The sequence below is a fragment of the Taurulus bubalis genome, assembly GCF_910589615.1.
Source record: "Taurulus bubalis genome assembly, chromosome: 19".
In the NCBI taxonomy this organism is placed as follows: domain Eukaryota; kingdom Metazoa; phylum Chordata; class Actinopteri; order Perciformes; family Cottidae; genus Taurulus; species Taurulus bubalis.
In genome coordinates this window covers 20,331,690-20,354,028 of record NC_136607.1, presented here as the reverse complement: position 1 = coordinate 20,354,028, position 22,339 = coordinate 20,331,690, and the positions used below count along the sequence as shown (strand labels likewise).

The window sequence follows — 22,339 nt, the reverse complement described above, 5'->3', positions numbered from 1 at the left end:
AAACCTAACGATTTAGCACGGGGTGAGATAAAAGACCGAAGGCGTTATGCCAATATCGGATGAGGATTATTATTTCCTCCGGGATCACTAGGATAATTAGCCGACGGAGTGCCACCGAGTTAGGTGCGAGGTCTTGCCTTTCCTACTCTCCCCCCTACCCTCCTCTTCCCCTGGCAAGACCAGCGTTCACGCTACACCCCACAGCGGGATTTATCTGTTCTTATACCATGAATGCTTTTCCTTTTACAATAAATTAGCAAAGAAAACATAATCTAAAAACTGTTACCTGGCCATTTCTTGGTAACAACCAGACGCATCAGAAGTGACGTTTTTGTAAATTATCCCAAGTCAGCGTGTGAATTGGTGACGGTCCAATGCGTCCCTTGGGTTTTTAATGTGGTGCCTCGTGGCCTTCAAGCGGCCCTCGCGACACATGACATGAAGGTCAGTTATGAGAGAAGACGCTCATCAAAAGTCAAGTAGCATCTGAGTGCACGAGCACGCGGGGCGAAGGGTTCATTACTGGAGGCTCATGTGGTGCGTGGACCTGCATGTCCACGAAAAAGAAACTGCACCAGCGTTTCCTTAACGAGCTCCAACACTTCGACATGTGAGGCCTTCTGCGTTTCTCAAACCATGGCGCCACGCGGTTCTATCGATATTAGACCGACTTATTTATTTAAGAAAACATGAACATTAATACATTCTTGTCACGTTGTGAATTAAAGAGTAAATATAAGTTGAATTCAAATTAGGTGCTGTATCTTATTTTTATTTTTTGTGAGTATAATTTTAATTCAATGATCTTAATACATGTTTAATGTTTTAATTAATGTTCTTATATATTTTTTAATCTATTTTTATTTTGCATTATGTTTTGATGCTTTTAATGGTTTCATGTGAAGCACTTTGAATTGCTTTATTGTTGATATGAGCGTTACAAATAAACTTACACACACACAGTTCTATTGCACCACCTATTGGCACGTCGTCCACAATGCATCCTCCCTGTTCAGTGTACAAGTACTACAACAATGGCTGCTACTGCTGATATGTGTGTAGAAGTACTACAACAATGGCTGCTACTGCTGTTCTGTGTACAAGTACTACAACAATGGCTGCTACTGCTGTTCTGTGTACAAGTACTACAACAATGGCTGCTGCTGCTGATCTGTGTGTATAAGTACTACAACAATGGCTGCTACTGCTGATCATAATGATAATAATCACCAACCAGGGGGACTTTTGGTCAAATTTATTTTGCAAGTGTTTTAAGTGATACATGTTTCCAGGGATTGTCCTAACAAAGATGTCTTCCACCCCTCCTCCCCTTTCCCCTTAACAACCAAGAGAGTAAATCAAAAGAAATGTATTTTTATTTTTTTCATTAATTTTCACACAAACTGTACAATATGTGGATACACTGTAGCACAAGGGATACACATGTTCATCTGCAGGAGTTCCCTTGATTAGACCCAAACGTATTCCATCAAGCTTGAGAAACAGACACAAAAGTATAACAACTGGTCTCTTTTGACTCCACACTTCCACTATGGTGTTTATCAAAGATGTCTTGTCTCTAAAATCACATTCAGCGTTTTTTTTCAGTGCTCATTTGTTCTCTATTCACAAACACCTTCCCGTGTACTTCAGCACTATCATCAGCGGGCGCTACTCTGGAGGAGACATTTACGTATTATGATCCTATGAAGGCGTTTTTATACAATCAAATATATGGGTTAGAAACAGGGCAGAGAAAACTGGTGTTTTACATCAGATTTGCAGACGCAACCACAAAGACTATAAGGCAGATAAAAGGGGGCAAATGTAATAAAAGACCAGCTAAATAAATTAAAAAAAACAGCACTATGTGCAGCAAGAAGTGTTTGGAGTCGTCATGAAGACAGACGCATTGTTCCATAAGTGGCTCTCTTTGAGGGGTCCTTCCGGTCTTGTTTTTTGCTTTCTTTCTCTTAGAAAATGCAGAAACCAATGCGGAGGGGTGCGGTAGAGAATAGACATGAACCAGAATACAAAAAAACAAAAAAAACGGAGGGGCCCTTCGGCTCAACCTTCATCTTTCGTGGTGTTGTCCTCTAGATCCTCATCACTGTCTAAATCACTGTGGAGCCTCTTGGCCGTGGTATTCCTGCGTCTCCCCTCCTTATTCCCCTTCTTTCGCTGGGCTGCTACTGGTTTCACTGGTTACAAGAACAGAAAGTTCCGAGAGTTCATATTCAAAAGTCAAGTTGTGTGTGTGCGTTTTTTAAACAGAGTGTGTGTATTTGGTCACTTGGAGAAGAAGAACAGCACCCTTCCTGAGGTTTGCATTTTTGTTTTTTACTCTCACCTGCCGATGGAACAAATTGGTCTTCGGCTCCGCCGCCATTATCGCTGTGACCGGCGCTGACCGTCTCTTTCTGCTCCTCGTCTGTGACGATTCGCTGTCTCGCGCTCTCGAAAACAGACTTAATGACGATCGAATCCTCGTAGATCTGCAGCAGTGAACACGGACATCAAGATCCAAACCCATTTACCGTCCAAGTCGGGTTACAAGCCGCTACTACGTTCGGGTGTCCGCGCTAGCTCCTCGTTAGTTCCCCACTGTAGCCAGTTAGCGCTAGTTCCCCGCTAACTTCCGCTAGCTCTCCGCTAACTTCCGCTAGCTCTCGCTAGTTCACCGACAACTACCGAAGGTAGTGGGACCAGCCCCGGCAGCGGGGAGCTAGCAGCAGAGCAAGCAGCAGAGCTAGCAGCAGCGCTAGCAGCAGAGCAAGCAGCAGAGCTAGCAGCAGCGCTAGCAGCAGCGCTAGCAGCAGCGGGGAGCTAGCAGCAGAGCTAGCAGCAGAGCAAGCAGCAGAGCTAGCAGCAGCGCTAGCAGCAGCGTGGAGCTAGCAGCAGCGCTAGCAGCAGCGGGGAGCTAGCAGCAGCGCTAGCTTGCTACAGCAGGGACAACCACCGAAGGTAACCCAGCTTTTACGGTACAACTACAACAGTAGAGAATGGAGACTGATACAAAAAAGAAGGGTGAAATGAAGGCTTGTCTCGCGGCTCACCTGAGACCCCTCCAGGTTATAGGTCTGAGCGTTGTGACACAGGAGGAAGACGTCCTTCTCCAAATCCACCACACTTCTGTACTTGTGATTACGAACACGCTCCTGTGAAGCAGAGGGTCGGCATCAAACCCTCAATTTGACCACCGCAACAAATAATCAAAAAAACAAAACAAAATCATAAACTAAAGAAAACATATCATATTCCATGAATGCCAATAGATCTCCCAAAATGAGGTTCCTTTCAAACTCTGAAGATACTAATTTTCATAATCCAAAGTGGGTCATTCATCTCCATTAACTTGAGTTTCTCTCTCAGCGGATAAGACACGTCTGGGACACGTACCCTGATCCTTCTGAAGTCCACCGGCTTCCGGATCAGCTCGTAGTACTCGGGGACCTCCTTCTTGGAGGGAAGCTGCACAAAGCCTTTGCTGATCTGTCGACCCAACCTGGATCACAAAGCGACAACTCACCGTTTGAACCCACATGTCTGTTACTGATCGACGGTCATGGACTGAGTGAATGTGGACATGCTCACAGCCTCCCTGAGTCTAGAGGAGGTCACATCATGCTGGTTTACTCTGCTGAGCCTGCATGGGACATAGGAAGGGGATCCCAATCCGAACGGTTTGTTGAGTCACATGTTTTCTGATCGAGGGTCAACTGACTTATGTCCCTGTTAGTGGGCAGGAACTCCAGACACCCAAATGTACACAAGGTGAGTTTTTCATATTTGAGTGCAGCCGCACAGCCGTTCATGTGGCGGTGCACACTTACATTGCACCGCAAAGACTTTTTGCTCAAAGCAGATTTTTGTATACATATTGCTCAGCTCAGAGGAAGCTGGTTTGTGCATTTTGACCAACAATGAGTGTAGCTGTATCACACACACACACACACACACACACACACACACACACTGAGCGCTCTCACCCGTCCTTGTAGTTGAGAACCATGTCTACCAGCGTGCTCAGTTTTCTGGTGAGCTCCGGCGGGTTTGGAGGCAGTTTCTCAGCAGGTGGGCGTCCTCGCTTCCTTTTGACCTTTTCGCCGGTCTCCTGGCCGGCCTGCAGCTCCTTCTCCCCATGGTGATCACTTTTACGCTTCTTCAGACTGATGTCCTCCTCCATCTCCTCCAGGGAACCGTTCTGTCCGGCCTCCGGCTGCAGGAGGAGGGAGCGACATCAAACAGACTCAAACCGGGCCAATGGCCCATTGTGACATACAACATATACGCAGACTGTGTATAAGGAAACAAGGAGAGCTGTGACCAATTCACATTCAAAATTCTTCCATTCCATTCCTCTGAACTCTTCCTCATGGGACAGTTGTGATGCTCGGAAACTGGTTCATTAAGCCGAGAGATAAAAACCCTTCAGACAACAATCTATTGAATCTGAATCTAAAGCATCAACACTCACAGTCTCCAGCTGATTAGCAGCGCCGAAGCTTTCAGAATGATGGAGTGTGTTTTTGTGCTCAAATGAAAGTGTTTATTTATTTATCACAATAGCATATGAATTTGCATCGGACTGGAGCGACTGAGCCGTTCTCTGCAAATTTAGGACAGATTATTTTATCCGGAGGCTTTGATGTCAGATGATTATCGAGGGAGAAGGCGGCCTTTTCTTTTAAATGCACACTTGATTGTGAATACATCGGAATAAGCCACGTTAATAATGCTAATAATGCTAATAATGCACGGCATAATATCCCATATGTTCCTGTTTTTGCACACGGATGAGATGTGGTGTGAGAGAGGGTCCCTGCCTGCTGCATCCCGAGTTATTTTTCAACCATTTTATCGCTCCTTTTTCCAATAACTGCTGCAACCACTGGATTTTCCACAAAGGCAATTAGAGGCCAGAAACATGAGTATGCATGCAGCAGCAGAGCAGCAGCTCAGCTGGGGAGGAGAGGGAGGAAATTGAGAAAGCATGCCGTCCAATCCGAACATATTATTGATGCATCAATCACATGGGGCTCATGCAGCACACACCACCGGCATCCAAATCATAGCACAAAGCATGCGCTTGCGAAAAATATATTTCTCAAGGACAAAGATGAAAGCATGCTGAAATATTGTATTTTTGACACACACACACACACACACACACACACACACACACACACACACACACACACACACACACACTGGTCAGAGGAACAGGAACAGCACCATGCAGAATCACAATAATTATCAAAGCAACAACAACACAAATACAACTGATGGAGACAAATGCTGAAAAGAAAAGAGAAAATAGAAGCATAAAAATATAAAAAAAATAAAAAAAACGCATGCTTGCACATCCGAGCCCCAAATGCATGAGAGAGAATGAGTTGGAGGAGACAACAACACTAGAGGTAACAAAAGAAATCCGGTTGATCATCGCTGCTCTCTGAGGAGCTGCAATGGCTCCAGCGGAATCTACTGGAGGGATGGAGGGTAATCCTCGACGATGTACAGCCCAGCTGAGAGCTGCTAGACTGTACATGTGTGCGCGGACGGGTGTCAGTGTGTGTGTGCGTGCGCGCGCGCGTGTGTGTGTGTGCATGTGCTGCTCCATGCCTGTGCTATCTCCTAACAAGCCTGCCTCTTTCCTGACTAATCTGGCAAAGATTCCCTCTCATCTGTTACAACACACACCTACACACACACACACACACACACACACACACACACACACACACACACACACCCCTCTCTCCTCCTGTCCTCACTCAATCACCCACACACACACACACACACACACACACACACACACACACACACACACACACACACACACACACACACACACACACACACATTTGATCCATCTCTTCCTCTCGTCCCATGCGATGTAGCCCGGCTGGATGCTGAGCCGCAGAAGAAAGACGTGGAGCGGGTTTACCTGCGCGCGGTCTGCAGGCTGGCGGTCGGGCTCGGCTGCAGCTGTGGGGGAGAGAATTAGCACGCCAGCATAGCGGCGAGCTGCTAGTCTCTTCATCAGCTGATCACTCAGGAGCAGAGCCCAGAAGGGGGGAGAATAACCGCGCTATGTTTTCATGCACAGATCAATGTGCAGGAGGAAGCCAGCAGAGCCATCCCCGCGTCCCGTCCGCTGCTCTCCGAAGTCTTTTTCCTGACTCTGGAAGGCCTCGAGCTTGTCTCCCTCTGCATGTTTTTAATATCTCTGCAGCCAGACGGGGGTTCGGTTCCCCTCTCTTCCCACCCCGCTGTCAAAGTTACCGGGTCCATTTTTATTTTTTTAAATTTTATTTTATTTTTTGCATTATTTTGCGTTGCATTCCAAAAAAACGGGAACGTGTTGTCCAGCAGCCTTTACTGCGGAGATCTTGATCTTAAATAAGAGTCCAACCTGCAGCAGCACGGGACAGTTCATGCAGTGGGTGCAACGGGGCACGCGCCTTGTGGCCACGAGGGACGCGGGGTCACGTCCCCACCCCGACATATTAATGACCAGCTACGTCATCAGATCCACCAAAAGTAGTCGTACCACTGAGTTTACCTTTTTAAAACGGGGTCTTTAGGCTAGCTGTGCCTTGTGTGCTTGTCGTAGCATGTGTGGTTGATAAAAACATGCATGTTTACTCTGGCACGCTCCAACATCCAACATGTGGCTGCTGGTTAAAGAGGAAACGCGCACTGTTTGATCCTTTTAACGCAAACGTTGTGCCAGATGTGCGCGCAGCAGCCGGACTGGCCGGTGAGAAGCTGCTGGCTCCTTTAGGACCTCTCCAGACGGTCCAGGAGCCAAGACCACCTGGAGTACTGGTACCAAACCAGCAACAATGATGAGAACACTAAAGAGAAAATTAAAAATAAATATAATATATACATATATAATACATAGATGCAGCCCTCCCCACATCCAAACCCCATTGTCTCTCCCTTGTTTGTGTTTAGCCACAGAATTCCAGCCCTGTGATTAATGAAAATAACATGGACTCAGATTACACTTCATTTATGAGCGAGGAAAACTCCCTCAGCCTCTCTGAGCTGCTGAGCAGCAATAACTGTGTGGACTGGTTCTCGTTTGGGTTTCATACACATCTGGTTTCCGTAAATCAATTCGCCCGCCTGACATATTATGCACAACATTCTACTTTATAGCAAACAATGTCAGAACTCATACCAGGGAAACAGGATAGAAATGAAAGGTTGCGTTTCATGCTCTTTAAAGGAGGTCAAAGCCATAATTTCTATAAATCAGTGAAGTAAATCTCACTTCTTACCATAAAGGTCACAGTGTGCCTCCATGAAATGCTTTCAGCAAACAGGTGAAATACATCTAGACATGTGCAACTCTCTATTGTAAATCTCCTGAAACATAGTTTTAGGCTTTTTCAGTTTAACATTAATATTCAGGGTTAAAAGTGTTCATTTCCAGTTAAAGTTTGGGGGAAATACATCTTAAGAGTTACCACCAAACCTCAGCTGTAGTCATCTGGAGTCAGATGTTGCTCAATCCTGATTGGTGCAAGGAAATATAACATGACCCTGAGAAAAACATGTGGAATAACCCAAACTAAAGAGCAGCGTGTTTTCATGGCCTTCGTCCTGCACCTCTTCCAGACTTAACATCTCTCTGACCTTCTGCTTTATTTTCAGAAAGCCAGAACTAGAGTGTCAACGGGATTTCCTCAGCATCTCGTTTGATGTAATACATTCTTATATCACGAGCTTAGTGTTTTGGAGGGTTTGCACGGTTGCGGCCGTAGCTGACTGAGGATGTTGTGAGTCAGGAGCGTCTGAATATTTAAGGTTATAAGCTGTTCAGCTGCAGCTGACGAGATAATTAGCCGTCTAGTCCCAAGCAATGCACTTCCATCTGCATGGGCGGAGGACTCGTGCTATTTTTGGTAAATATCAGATCTCATGTAAGCTGGAGTGGGATGTGTCTGGAGGATATGCGGTGTGTTGTAGAGCAGAGGAAAAAGAGAAATATTCAACATATACAATATACGTCTATATGAAGGCATGAGATAATAAATCATTATCCAGCGGGTGTCAAACCCATGCAGCATGTGTACTGTAAGCATGTCACCACCCTCGACGTCGATGGTATTTTCTTGTAAAAAAGGTATTTTGCTTGCATGTTTAAAAAAAAACAAGGGAGCCCTTATTGTGATATTTTTTGCTTTTGAAAATAGCTCATATGAAAATCTTTTCTTATTGTAGAGCACGGCAGTGTAAAGCGTCTGGGTCAGCTGTCCTCCAGATGAAACGGATATCATTTCAGCATTATGTTACCATGAACCACTTGCTCATGCCAGCTGATTGTTACCATGGCAACTGCACATTTTGATGGCGGACCTTGTATAGCATTGTGTTTTATTGCCGTTGCTGGAATATGAAATATGAGTCAGAGTGCTCTCAGTCACACTAATGGGATCCAGCAGCACGAGGCAAACGCTTTCAGACGCTTCACAAATATGCAAAATATACATCGTGCAGTAAACAAAAAGCAAAGGGAATATTTATATATAAATAAATACACAGCCAGGAAGTCACTGCATGTTTCACCAACTTTGAAAATATCTTTTATTATTGACATTTTTGCAAATACAGAGTAAATTCACACCCAAAAAAATAAAGTAATTGGGACTGTGTCTTCTTCTATGACTTCTTAACCTCATAACAAAATCACAAAAATATGAAATATGGAATAATTAATGCAGAGTTGAATTACTGGCCCCCATTTATTTCCAACGTCGCCCCACAAACTCTCTTTTCTCCAGCTGGCTCCCGATGGAATATTAATTCAAACGTTCTGGACCGTACGTCACATTCTGAATGTTTGATCAATTCTTCAGAGCTCATTCTAAAAGCTTAAAGTCAGTTTTAATTAGCAGGAGTGCAAACAAAGATGGAGCCTCATCCGCGGGTCACAAAGACAACCAAACATGACCCCGTCTTTTATGTCGGTCTCCTGAAGAGAGGTTTAGAATGTAAAGCATCTTGCAGCCATATCCTTATGGAATAGTCAATAATAGCTCATGCACTGAAGAAATCATGGTGAGCATAATGGTGAGCAGGGTAGAAATAAAACACACATTGTGTAAGGAGTAACTGGTAAAGAGCGGAGTGGAAGAACAGGTTGCTGGGTGTCAGACTGGTTTCTGCCAGGCTGAAAAAGGGGAAAAGAGGTGTTGAATACACTCTGACGTCTCAACAGGCTTCTGTTTTCTCTCTTTTTTCAATTGGTTGAGTCACTGAAGAGAAATGTGAGAAAAAGTTCATGCAAGACGCCCACTGAAACCTGCTGGAATGGAAACTTGCTGTAAAATAAATAGAAGAAGAAAGAAGCTCCATAAAATAAGCTTTCACACTTAAGTGTTTTCATTTGATATGCAGCCAGCAGTAGAAATCAACTGGGGAAAAACTATGTTGGGGTACCCAGAAATGGATGTATAACACACAATATATATGTATATTAAAAATATATGAGAAGTGGCTTTATTCACAGAAGAGAACACATACCAGTGTCACAAATATCCATCATAACTAGACGCCACTTATTGGCTCTGTGAGTTAGAGGAGATTGATGCAGCAGCGATTAGCTTAGCTTAGCATAGAGACTGGAAACAGCTCACTAATAAAGTAAAGCTCAGTAATAAAACACAATATCTTTCATGTGTTTGATCTGTTTAAAAACCAAGCTAACCGCATGCTTATCAGACCTTAAAGGCATCAATATTCCCAAATAGTTTTTCCCAAAATGTTGAAATATTTGTCATCAACAACTTTCTCCTCCCATGAATCTTAGAAACAGATGCGGCGCAGTCGCATGTAGCCGTAGCTTTAGTGGTGACATGTTTAAAATATTAAAACAAACTGTATATAATGCTTCAGAATTATGCTCGGTATACAGATACAGCAAAAGTATCAACTTATAAACACAAATGAATTCATATTTTTACACTACAATAAAAATAGAAATATATAAAGTTCATACTTTTAACATGCTGTGTTTTTTTCTAGAATAATTAATTTACACAGTTACAACACGATGAACGTTGTGCAGATGCTTCAGAGATCAGCCAACGGTGTCTGGAACTCCACGTTTGGATCTGACATTAAATTTCCCCCGTTTGATGGGAAGGCTTCGAGATGAATCTCCATCAAGAAGCATCCGTCCGTGTTTCGGGGCATCGCCTCATTCAAAGAGAGTTCTGCCTCCAGCGGAGGAGAGAGACTTCCCACTGAGGCGAGCAGCTGCCTGGAGACACATGAAGACAATTTAACACGTGTAGTTTGATGAGAACACGTGTAGTTTGATGTGAATGAGAACATGTGTAGTTTGATGAGAACACGTGTATCGTAAAAGTCGGGTTACCAGCCGTTACTACGTTGGGTGGGTGTCCCCGCTAGCTCCCCGCTGTAGCCAGCTAGCGCTGCTGCTAGTTCTCCGTTAGTTCTCCGCTAGCTCTCAGCTAACTTCCGCTAGCTCTCAGCTAACTTCCGCTAGCTCTCGCTAGTTCCCCGACAACCACCGAAGGTAGCGGGACCAGTAGTAGCAGCAGCGGGGAGCTAGCAGCAGCGTTAGCTAGCAGCAGCGTTAGCTAGCTACAGCGGGGACAAGCACCGAAGGTAGTAGCGGCTTGTAACCCAGCTTTTACGGTAGTTTGATGTGAGTGAGAACACGTGTAGTTGTATGTGAGTGAGAACACGTGTAGTTGTACATGAGTGAGGACACGTGTAGTTGTATGTGAGTGAGGACACGTGTAGTTGTACATGAGTGAGGACACGTGTAGTTGTATGTGAGTGAGGACACGTGTAGTTGTACATGAGTGAGGACACGTGTAGTTGTATGTGAGTGAGAACACGTGTAGTTGTATGTGAGTGAGGACACGTGTAATTGTATGTGAGTGAGAACACGTGTAGTTGTATGTGAGGGAGAACACGTGTAGTTGTATGTGAGTGAGGACACGTGTAGTTGTATGTGAGTGAGGACACGTGTAGTTGTATGTGAGTGAGAACACGTGTAGTTGTATGTGAGTACCCCCGTCTGTCCTTTGGAGAAGTTGGCACGCGCGTAAAGGAGCACTGCGATGTCATTATGTCCCGCCTCCAGAGCGATGGACAGGGCTGTGCTTTCATCCTGCAAACACACACACACACACACACACACACACACACACACACACACACACACACACACACACACACACACACACACACACACACACACACACACACACAAATAGATTACGACTGCTGCTTATAGGACATTTACAGACAGAAAAAGCATGCTTTACATTAATAAATGAGATGCTGTCTCCCTAAGTCACATTGCATGTAAACTCTTGTTCACTCTGAGACAAAGATGGCGGCTTCAGGCCACAGTAGTGACTCACATACACTGTCAGTCAGGGCGGCGTCGCAGGCCGGCTGGGCCAGCAGCAGCCGCACGATGTCGGCGTGGCCGTGCTCGCTGGAGCACATGAGCGCCGTGGAGCCCTCGTCGTCCTGCAGGTTGACCTCCGCCCCCTGAGCCAGCAGCGCCCGCACCATGGCCGTCCTGCCGTGGCTCACGGCCAGCATCAGGGCCGTCTGCCCGGCCTGCATTTAAAAAAGTGTACTTTCACATGTGCACAGAAAAGCCAAACCTCTGACATTTAAACGTCAGATTTGAACTACAGATATAACAACCCCAGAGACATAAAACACATCTACGGATATAGTATTCCAGCTACAGACTGACCTGGCTGGCCTTGGCGTTGACGTCCCCTCTGCTGAAGAGCTGCTCCACAACGCTCATGTCCTCTGGTCGTTCCACAGCAGCGAGAGCCGCCAGCATGATGGGCGTGTAACCCGCTTTGTTCTGCTGATCCACGTCACACACCTCTGGAGGGATGGAGGCCAGACAGAGGAGGGGAAAGCACAAAGAAAGAGGTTTACATCTTCATTTATTTACAATCCCCTTTTCCACCGACAACTGACTGATACGTTGAAGTTAAAATACCCAAACTAAAAAGGGTGTATCTCTGCAACCACTAGGGCTATTTGAATAATGTTGGTGTTATAATAAAAGGTACACATGTGAGATGTTGTTCGGATGTGTAAATATCAGTCTATATGTTACTGGTTAAGAGAAAATGAAGATGACACACAGAAAAAAATTAAAAGGTTTCAGGTCCGCCTATAAAAAAATCACTTTCAGGATGATTATTTCTTTGAAATGATGCAGCTGTAAGGTCTAACTCTAACCCACATCATAGCTCAATATGTGAACATTCTCTAACCCAAATCTTAGCTCAATATGTGAACATTCTCTAACCCAAATCTTAGCTCAATATGTGAACATTCTCTAACCCAAATCATAACACAATATGTGAACATTCTCTCTGCAAAGGTTGACTTTGATAAAGTGAAGCAGAACATGGTGTTCATTACATCCAAATACAGCCGTTTTGGGCTTTTTTTTCTTCATAAAACACGCTATGATTTACAGTTTTATATAACAATCACTGAGTCTGATTGATTTTAATAGCAACAGCGATCCAAACACGCTGTAGCCTCAAAAGGTCTTCACATAACTGCAGCTTTATTGATGCTGGGTAAAAGTTCTCAGCAGCTCAACATATTTTAACTTGACTCTTTCACTTCCTCTTTCAATTCTTGTTCTTTTCTCATTCAGACGTTTTTGGAGTCTAACATGCCTTTTAGGACCAGGAGGTATTTCACCAAGGTTTTAATTTCCAGCGCACATTAAACACATTAAGTGACATTAGTATTGCTTTTTTTCTTCTCCCCCATCAGGAACAAACATAACTTTTCTATGACACAGTGAATTAAGCTTGTTCCTTTTCTGTTCATTTATAAGCTTCTACTATAACTGGCCTTGACTCGTGGAAGCTGCAGCTGCAGAACTTCTGTTTTTCGTTTCTACAACTAGTTTCACAAGCTAGAATGAAGTGCACACACTTTTTATGTGTGATGTTATTATTGTTTTGTCATAAAAGCTTGTAAACAACCTTTTGTCTTGTTATGCAGCAGTCTGTTGTTGGAGCGAGCTTTTATCTTTGTTATCCTAAATGAATGCTCTTGGGTAAGTTAGCAGGGAAGAATTATTAATTTTAACTGGCCGTACATTACACTTATTTTTTTGACATACAAAAGGACCACATGATCAAAGCATCTCCCTCAATCTGCCCCCTAGTGGCTACAGCAGAACATAGCAACGTCAAAGACCTCTACTTTCCCTGTTGCATCGCTGTACCTGCATCCAGCAGCTTCTTCACAATGCCAAAGTTGGAGTGAGACACACTGTAGTGCAGAGCCGTGTTGCCGTTGGCGTCGGCCATGTTGGCGACATGCCGCAGAACGTCCGGTGAGATGAGCCGACACGTGGACAGGTGATCCCCCATCGCGTCGGGAGCGGCGGCCTTGCTGCTGGACACGGAGAACCACTCTCGCTGGAGCGTTTGCAGACAGTCATGCTGCAAGGGACAAAAGAAAATACATCAATGTGTTTGTTTACATTCATAAACGTCTTGCAAATTGCCGCAATTCAGCGTGGAGAGACTGAAAGAACTCACAAAGAGCGTCACGAAGCAACAACTTACCATTAAAATGTCTAAGAAAATAAGTCGTAAAGGAAGAGGTTTAGGGATCTGCCTTCACATAATCCATAAAAATATGCGACGTGTTTACAGTTTTATTTGTCAGTATGTCTCAAGATGAAATCTGTTTTTATTTTCCTATTCAACGTGCTTATTTTTCTCCATTTGTATACTGAATTATTGTGGAGGTAAAGCGTCTCTATAACTTACAAATATCATTGTTTTCAAGTTCAGGATAAATGCGATAAAAACGATAGAAAATTACAGGGCCGACGCATTCCTGTGCTTTTCCTGTCCGCTGCCAAAGACGTTTATTTTTAAATGCATACTTGAACACACCCGGCCTCAGCATTTCTCCACATCCATCCAGTGACATACCATTAAACGTGCACACACACACACACACACACACACACACACACACACACACACACACACACACACACACACACACACACACACACACACACACAGAGATTGATTGCGACTGCTGCTTATTGGACATTTACAGACAGAAAGAAGCACGCTGTACGTTAATACATGATATGCTGTTTCCCTAAGTCACATTGAATGTAAACTATTGTTAAAAAAAACACACAAACAAACAAAAACACACACAAACAAACAAACACACACAAACAAACACACGAACAAACAAACAAAAAGACACACACACACAAACAAAGAAACGCACACAAACAAAAAAAGACACACACAAACAAACAAACAAACACACAAACACACACAAACAAAGAAAAAAAGACACACACAAACAAACAAACACAAACAAAGAAACACACGCAAACAAAAAAAGACACACACAAACATACAAACAAACACAAACAAACAAACAGACACACGAACAAACAAAGAAAAACACACACACAAACAAAGAAACACACACAAACAAAAAAAGACACACACAAACAAACAAACAAACACACACACACGCAAACACACACATACACACAAAAACACACACAAACAAAGAAAAAAAACATACAAACACACACACACCAAACACACACACACACACGCACACACACACACACACACACACACACACACACACACACACACACACACACACACACACACACACACACACAGAACGTACCAGTTCCCCGCTGGATAAAGCCGTGGCGTCGCTCAGGTGCGTCTTCAAGGCTTGACAGGCTGAGAACATGGGTTCACTGGTCTTCCCCCTGAAAGAATACGATGCAGGTTCAGATCTCAAAAGGCTGAGAACATGGGTTCACTGGTCTTCCCCCTGAAAGAATACGATGCAGGTTCAGATCTCAAAAGGCTGAGAACATGGGTTCACTGGTCTTCCCCCTGAAAGAATACGATGCAGGTTCAGATCTCAAAAGGCTGAGAACATGGGTTCACTGGTCTTCCCCCTGAAAGAATACGATGCAGATCTCAGGTTCAGATCTCAAAGGTGTGACTCATTGCAGACCTTCTGGACGCCGTACCTCAGTGCGTGGGACTGTGCGGACCCTTTGGACCCCTTGCTGGAGCCACCTTTGCCCTTTCTTCCATCCTGAGAAGCTTCCCTTGACTTCTCGCTGGCAGACGGCTCATAAGAGGACGTTGGGTCCAATCTGTAGGGGAAGAACCCATGGAGCGCAGACTCAGCATATGTTCAGATACTTGTTGTGATTAATAGTGTAGACGTGAGATGGTTACCCTGCCGTCACCCTCAGAAGCTTCATGCTCTTCCTGTTGCGGCTGCAGCCTTGGTCACCATTTTGCTTCCTCGTCACAGCGGGGTCAGCTGACCTTTCTGCAAGCAACACATCAACCATCTCAACACGTGTTTTAAATGCATCTAAAGAAACGTAGAGAAACCCACGAGGCCAATCGAGGCAGGAAGGAGTTATATTCATGATTGCTTTTTATATTCTTATAAAATCTCCACAAAAAAAAAGAAAAGAGAAGGCTCTCTCCGACACCAGCTCCTCCCACGAAGCCATTCAATTTTAGACGCTCAGCCACTAACTGGCATGTGGCATGTGACGCCCTCCAAAAACCAAAAATCATTCCAAACATTACAAGTGTCTCCCTCTGAAAGCCAACATGCCGAGCCACAGCCGCCACTTCCTCTCAGCCCAACGCGGGTTTAAACTCGGCATGGTGGCGAAACTTTACTTTTGCACAGACAGAATTATTATTACCCACCTTCATAACACATTGACACACACACACACACACACACACACACACACACACATATATATATATGTTTACCATGCCGCGCTGCTGAGGATGTCTGCTGTTCCAACATCTGTATCATTCTTTTCACTTCTGAATCACTGCCACCTGGTTGACAGATTCCTTGGTTTGCTTTGTCAAACATAGAAGAGTCCACCAAGAGTTGAGACTTTCTGCTGACTGCCACAAAGGAAGAAGGGTATCAGTACCAGCATGGCATATTTCATACAGTATATTACATAATAGAGATCGTAAGCCACCATTAGAGGTACCTAAAAGGAGTTTTTGCACATGGGTCAAAGTAAGGCAGTCTTTGTAGTCGACTAACACAGATGCCATTCATTAGTTGATTGCATCGACAGATCTCTAAAACTGTGTTCTCCACAAAGAACCACAAAAGAATACCACTTTTAATATTGCTGAGTGGACGAAGACCAAACAGGAAGTAGCTCTAATTCAAAGGTTTGGCGACCGATATGGTGCTGATTGGCTCTTCCACTGGCTGAGAACTGGTAGCCGTAAGATGCCCACAAACAAAGCATTTTACCAACAAATTAACTAAAAAAGACGACTGCTACCCAACGTAAATGTGGATAAGCTACATGTAAATCTGCACCGTGTTCCTTTATCACTACATCTACCGTGTTACCTGGTTCCTGAGCATCTAAACGGTGGACTTCTGCTCCTCCTTGTGCTGCAGCTTTGCTATCGCAGGACAGCTTGAAACCGGCACTTCCTCGGCTCCCGTGCTGCTGGACAAAGCCTTCCCTCGGCTGAGCGTGGTGGTCTTCTGCGAGCAGCTCCCCGTGCTCCCGGAGGAGCCAATGCATCTTCTCGATGTAGTGGTTCAGCTCGGGGTCCCACTTGGACTGTGAGGACTGCTGGACCGTCTGGCCCCCGGGGGTCCTGGATGAAGCAGACAGATCCCGGATCCTCCCCTCCCCGACGCCGATGCTCCTCGTCTTGAAGGGGTCAGGTAGACGGGAGGGTCCAGAGGCCATATTTCGAGTTTTCAACCCAACCAGGAAGTTCTCGTTAACGTTGGTGAATCCGACGCCAGCGTCTCGGGTCCCTGGTGTTGGTTTTAAGGAACCTCCTGGCAGATTTTCAGTTCCTACACCGATCGTGCGGGTCTCCGGGGTGCATTTGCCGTCTTTGACCCTGTTACCGACTGACACTGTCCTGGTAACAGTCTGAGTGGTGTTGGTGTGCTTGTCTTGGGTATTTAGGACAGTATTGGTGCTGGAGTCTGTGTTGAAGGCATGACTGGTGTTGGTAAAGCGAGACACTGAGCTAGATACGGTGTTGGTACGCTGAGAAGCTGTCTGTGGTAAAGCCATGATTCCCAGATCCACTCCTCTGACTTGATCTGTGGCGATACCTTGAGAAACCATGATCACATCAACAGAACAGTCCCCACAGCCCACTGAATGATACTCCATCTTTCTCTTCTCAGAGCGCAGGTTCTCCACGGGTACCTCTGTGTTGGTTTCTGCATCACATGACTTTATCTCCATCCCAACTCCTTGTGTGTTTGTTAAGACTTGGATCCCCACGCCCTTCTCCTCGGTCTCCACTCGCTCCCTGACCTCCCAGTGGCTCATTGGTACATCTGGTCCTGTGCAAACATTCTTCAGCTCCGGCCTGCAACAAGATACTCCCACCGTCTTCACCTCTGTTGCCTCGCCTGTGCCGGCATCTCGGAGCTCTGTGTGATTACCAACGCCCCGGCTTGTGGTGTGAGGTCTCGCCTCGGTGCCTGTGCTCACGGTGGACGGTATAGCAAAGGAGGCTTTATCAGCTCGGTTCCTCGCTCCTGCGGTCTGAATCTCCAGTTTGAGACGACTCATCTCTGTCTGGAGAGCGGATTCTTTCAACTCGGCTTCCAAGTGACAAATCCTCTCTTTCAAGGAACCAATTATCAGCTGTTGGGCATCAATCTCTGCATCCCGTTCGGTGTAAATGCCCAGATTAACTTCAGACACTTCTGTTCCAATTGACCTCATCTCTACCTGATCAGTGTGCACAAATTTGTTTTCTGTTGTGGGTTTAGACGCCGCAGCATCTATATCTTCATCAGTTCCAACTGCGACTGATTTGATAGCCTTGTCATGCGGAAGGTCTTTTCCACGCCGCTCTTGCAAATGTCGACCCTTGATGGTTCTTTCCAATGCCTGCATCTCTTCAGTCAGTTGCCTGAACTCCTTGAGGTTGGTGCAATCACTTCTCGCTGCGCCCTCAAGTCCTTCCTCCGTATTCACCTGGTTCTCAATGTCCGTTTTGTCCACGCTACATGCTCTCTTCCAGACCACATCGGCGTTGTCGCTGTGGTTCTTGAGCTGGGAGACCAGTTGCCTCTTCTCCTCCTGAAGGACTGAGATTTTGACCCCGAGGATAGGTATGATTGTGACCTGCTCTTCCAGCTCCTTCAGCCTCTGCAGAGCTACGACCATCTGGTCACGGACATGCTGAAGGTGCGTGGGGCCGAGACTTGGAACCGAGGCGGTTCTACCCGAGCTCTGAGGGCTCAGCCGGAGGCATCCTGTGCTGCCTCGACTGCCCAGGGACGAGCTAAGGTGGACATGCACATCGCCTCCTGAGCCAGCAGGCCTGTTCCCATTGTTGTTCTGATTATACGCTCCCAGGCCAGTAAAGGGAGAGCGTGACCCATGGGAGCTTACCCCTCCAAAGCTGGCCAGTCGACGGCGGGGATGTGGCTGAGGCGGCGGCGGCCTCGTCACCTCCTGGTCCAAGTGTTTGACGCTCTCCATTAAGGTCCTTTCCGCCATGGGGCTTTGTCTATGTAAAGCAGAAGATCTTGCAGCAGGTTGAGGCTTTGACTCGTTGGGTATCTGAGAAGGTGCTGGTCCTTCATTCCTGGAGGGTTTGTTATCCGACGAGGACCCGTGCGGTGGAGGAAGAGGAGGTCGACCTCTGGTTGTAGACGACATGCCCAGCAGTCTCGTATCATCACTGCTCGATGATGACAAGGACTCTGCTGAGTGCCACTGGCTGGAAGAAACGCCGCTCTGTGCGTTCTCCTCACTGTTGACGGCCACCCTGGGCCTCCTGCGAAGGCTGAGCCGCTTAATGGTGGCGCCGCGTTGGAAACAGTTCTCACACTTGAGGTAGTCCACGTCCGACTGATAACTGTAGTCTGGAACACAGTCCTCGCTGTTTTGACCTGTGAGACCAACAGTGGGAAACCATTTTGTATTACCTTTGCCTGAGAAAATGTAGGAAAATAGGAAAATCTCCCCCTTAAAACTTACAAAACTAGACATTCAATTTATAATAGCAAACCAATCAAGTTGATAATGAGGATATAAATAGTTTTAACTCTCCATAACAAACTAAAAACATCACAGACAACAATACAGAATGGAAACTTTAAATCTCTCTTTCATTTCTGTTCAATACTTTCTACCTTTAGTGTCTTTTCTCTCTCCTTACCTTAGTGCTCTCATAAGCGACCGTTTCTATTCGAGTCTAGAGCCTTTCTTTATATCGCCTCGAAAAGTTTTTGACTATAAACTCTTTCAGGCTGTCCCACAAGAGGAGGGATAGAGGAGGATTTAGCAGTTGTGTAGACACTGTTTTCAGTAGCCACTGCTCCCCAAATGGTATGTCTCTCTACATAGACTGAACACACTCTATAATTACGAAACACCAACCACAGCCATCTTCCAAGTATTCCAGCCATTCAGCGGACACACAACATCATCATTTATCTTTATATTTATCATATGCTTGGCAGAATAAAAACTGGAATTCATGAAACAGTAAACATATGTTCACCTTCTAGTTGAGAGGTATAACAAAAAGCTGAACATACAGTGTATTGTTCATGCATTACACATAAAACATTTCCTATTATGAAAAGGAAACAAGCATTTCAGGTATTTTGGAAAGCAAAAGTAATAGTTACCTGACACATTTCTCCAGATGTAGCTGCCTTGAGCCATGAATAGGATTCACAAAATATCAAAGACGAAGCAATTCCTTTAAATCCAGTTTGAACTTTGGATAAATCTGTAAAGAAAAGAAAAGAAATGGAGCAGCTATAATTCACTTCTCGATAAAAAGCCTTGACTGATGATGTATCATCCGACTGCATCTCTCTCTCTCTCTCTCTCTCTCTCTCTCTCTCTTTCTCTCTCTCTCTCTCTCTCTCTCTTTCTCTGTCTCTCTTCAATTCAATGAGCTTTATTGGCATGAAAGTTCCAAAAAAGACAATACTGCCAAAGCATTGAGATAACAACATTACAGTAAATAAGTTAAAACACAATAAAATGATTAATCTCTCTCTCTCTCTCTCTCTCTCTCTCTCTCTCTCTCTCTCTGTCTCTCTCTCTCTGTCTCTCTGTCTCTCTCTCTCTCTCTCTCTCTCTCTCTCAGCCCAGGTCCAGCAGTCAATAGCAGCTGACCTCACAATGCTTACATACAGGAAATGCAATACGGGGCCATGACATATTATAGTTCATTCTGCAAAAAAGTCCCGGGAGCAAAAGGCCGAGGCCTCGGTGCACAACAGTGACTCACCGGATCACTTTCTCACCGGATCACTTTCTCACCAGTAAGCAGCACCTTCTGTTCCCAGCACACGGGGGTTTAAGGAGAGCAAAGAATGCACACACTCCTGTCAGCGTCTTGTCAGTGTTTTATTTCCCTCCCTCATAGACAGACGATCGCTTCAGTGAACAGTCAACTGGTGTTCATGTGCGATGCTGAGGAGAGACGAGAGCCTCGGGACTCAAAGGAGAACCTGTAATGTGCAGACAAGGAAAGTAGAAGAAACACATGGAAATAGAGCGAGAGTCACAGAATATGAAGAACTGCAGAGTGTAAACATACAATGCTTTCAACATCAACATCAACGTCAACACAGTCTCCTTCGCTGTTTTAACATTTTGCAAATGTGTAAAATATATAAATATATATATACTTTTTTTATTATATATTTTTATATATATATGTATATTTCTCTATATATATTTATATGTATATATAGAAATATATATATATATATATATATACATATTTTTCTTATATATATATATATTTAGAAATAGATATATTCTATGTATATATATATTTCTATATATATATACATTTCTATATATATATATATTTCTAAATATGAATATGTATATATATATATATATATATCCTCTGTAAGTATCATGACATCAAATAGTCTCAAATGTTTTATTTTCAGACTTTTCCTCCCATCAAATATCCCCCCCCCCTCCTTGCAAATTAGTAGATAATTAAAACTGTAAAAACATTTAAATAATAAATAATATCCTAACCATAACTGGTGTCCATGTGTCCTACACTTTCCAGTGAACAGGTGAAATGGGCGTGGCTTTGTTTTAAGGGCTCACATACAGTGGTTGGGTCCAGGACGGGTGTTTTCAGGTTTTTGTGGAATAGACCAACAGTGTTTCCCCTCTTTCTCTACTTTGCAGCCAGGTGTTCTGCCGCCCTCATTAACTGTAACAGGCGACAGGTAACAGGTGTGTACTCCTGGAAGAACGAGATATTCTCCAGTTAAAGAGGACATTATTGCAATAAGTCACAAGTCTGACGTCCGCTGACAGAAGTTCAACTTAAACTGTGCAAAACTCTCCCTTGACCTCCACTGCCGCTAGCTAGCTCACAGTATTATGGGATGTGACTCACCTGTGCAGGAGGAGGAAACAACCAGGTGAGCTGATGACGTAAACACGGAATGTGAGAGCTGGGGAGATGCTGAAGCGACCTGGTCTTTCCTCCTTTTCCCTCTGGTTTCTACTTTTTTATCTCGTATTCGTCTGTGAAACAAAATAAGTTTTCACGCTGCAGCAGTGGGAGCGCTACTGCGCATGTGCGGAGAACTGTCAACATGCCCGGCAGCTGCTGCGGGGAGTCAGGTGATGAAGAGTCCGGTGAAATATTGATGAAGTCCTTTCTCTGTGGCTGCATGTTTGTGTGTCTCTATTGTCTCTTCTTACAACTTTCTGCAGGCTTCCCACCAAAAGAAGCGCTGGTTAAATTGCATATTCTGACCAATAATAATCCTGAATCCTATTATTACATATTTTAGATTATATTGTTTCTCTTTAAACACATTCCTAGTGTATATTTACTGTAAAAAGCTAAGTAAACATAATTACTATATTGACGTGTATAGTCATTTTGTAATGTTATTTTCTATAGTGGACTCAATAGGCCAAATATAACTATTCTGTAAGGATTTAACCATAGCATTCCACTAATTTAAAATACATTATAGTATCAAATGACAGAAATAAGTTGGGCTGAAAGTTTAGGGAAGAAGGAAGTGACTGCCTTTTTTTGCAAAGGCCTGCTGCTCCTGGGAGCTGAACGTTTTATAGTCAATGCACAGCGACATCTTGTGGACACAGTGGGAAATGCATGTTGCACCCGACAATAAACAAGGAATGCCAAATTAGTTTTTGTAAAGTTTGAGCGGAATAAGCAGGAAATAAAGT

The 22,339-nt window shown here is 44.6% G+C and overlaps 2 protein-coding genes across 2 annotated transcripts in view; both read right to left on the bottom strand.

Moving 5' to 3' along the window:
* Positions 1-2,067: 2,067 nt before the first annotated feature.
* On the bottom strand, positions 2,068-6,046 carry LOC306751640 (putative global transcription activator SNF2L2; the record flags this gene model as incomplete). The annotated part of the gene is made up of 6 exons (XM_079235254.1): positions 2,068-2,201; positions 2,351-2,495; positions 3,057-3,158; positions 3,400-3,505; positions 3,990-4,219; positions 5,951-6,046. 6 exons carry the CDS (start codon positions 6,044-6,046, stop codon positions 2,068-2,070), a joined length of 813 nt encoding a protein of 270 aa, XP_079091380.1.
* A 4,173-nt stretch (positions 6,047-10,219) lies between these two features.
* LOC306751639 (KN motif and ankyrin repeat domain-containing protein 1-like) overlaps positions 10,220-22,339 on the bottom strand; it is a gene marked incomplete at both ends in the record, with an annotated part of 13,181 nt that continues 1,061 nt past the window's right edge. The window contains 10 exons of the mRNA XM_079235253.1: positions 10,220-10,282; positions 11,066-11,164; positions 11,425-11,625; positions 11,768-11,910; positions 13,286-13,505; positions 14,746-14,833; positions 15,104-15,232; positions 15,318-15,414; positions 16,492-19,026; positions 21,528-21,557. Of these exons, the coding sequence (XP_079091379.1) occupies positions 10,220-10,282; positions 11,066-11,164; positions 11,425-11,625; positions 11,768-11,910; positions 13,286-13,505; positions 14,746-14,833; positions 15,104-15,232; positions 15,318-15,414; positions 16,492-19,026; positions 21,528-21,557 (3,605 nt within the window). The remainder of the gene's footprint in view (positions 10,283-11,065; positions 11,165-11,424; positions 11,626-11,767; positions 11,911-13,285; positions 13,506-14,745; positions 14,834-15,103; positions 15,233-15,317; positions 15,415-16,491; positions 19,027-21,527; positions 21,558-22,339) is intronic.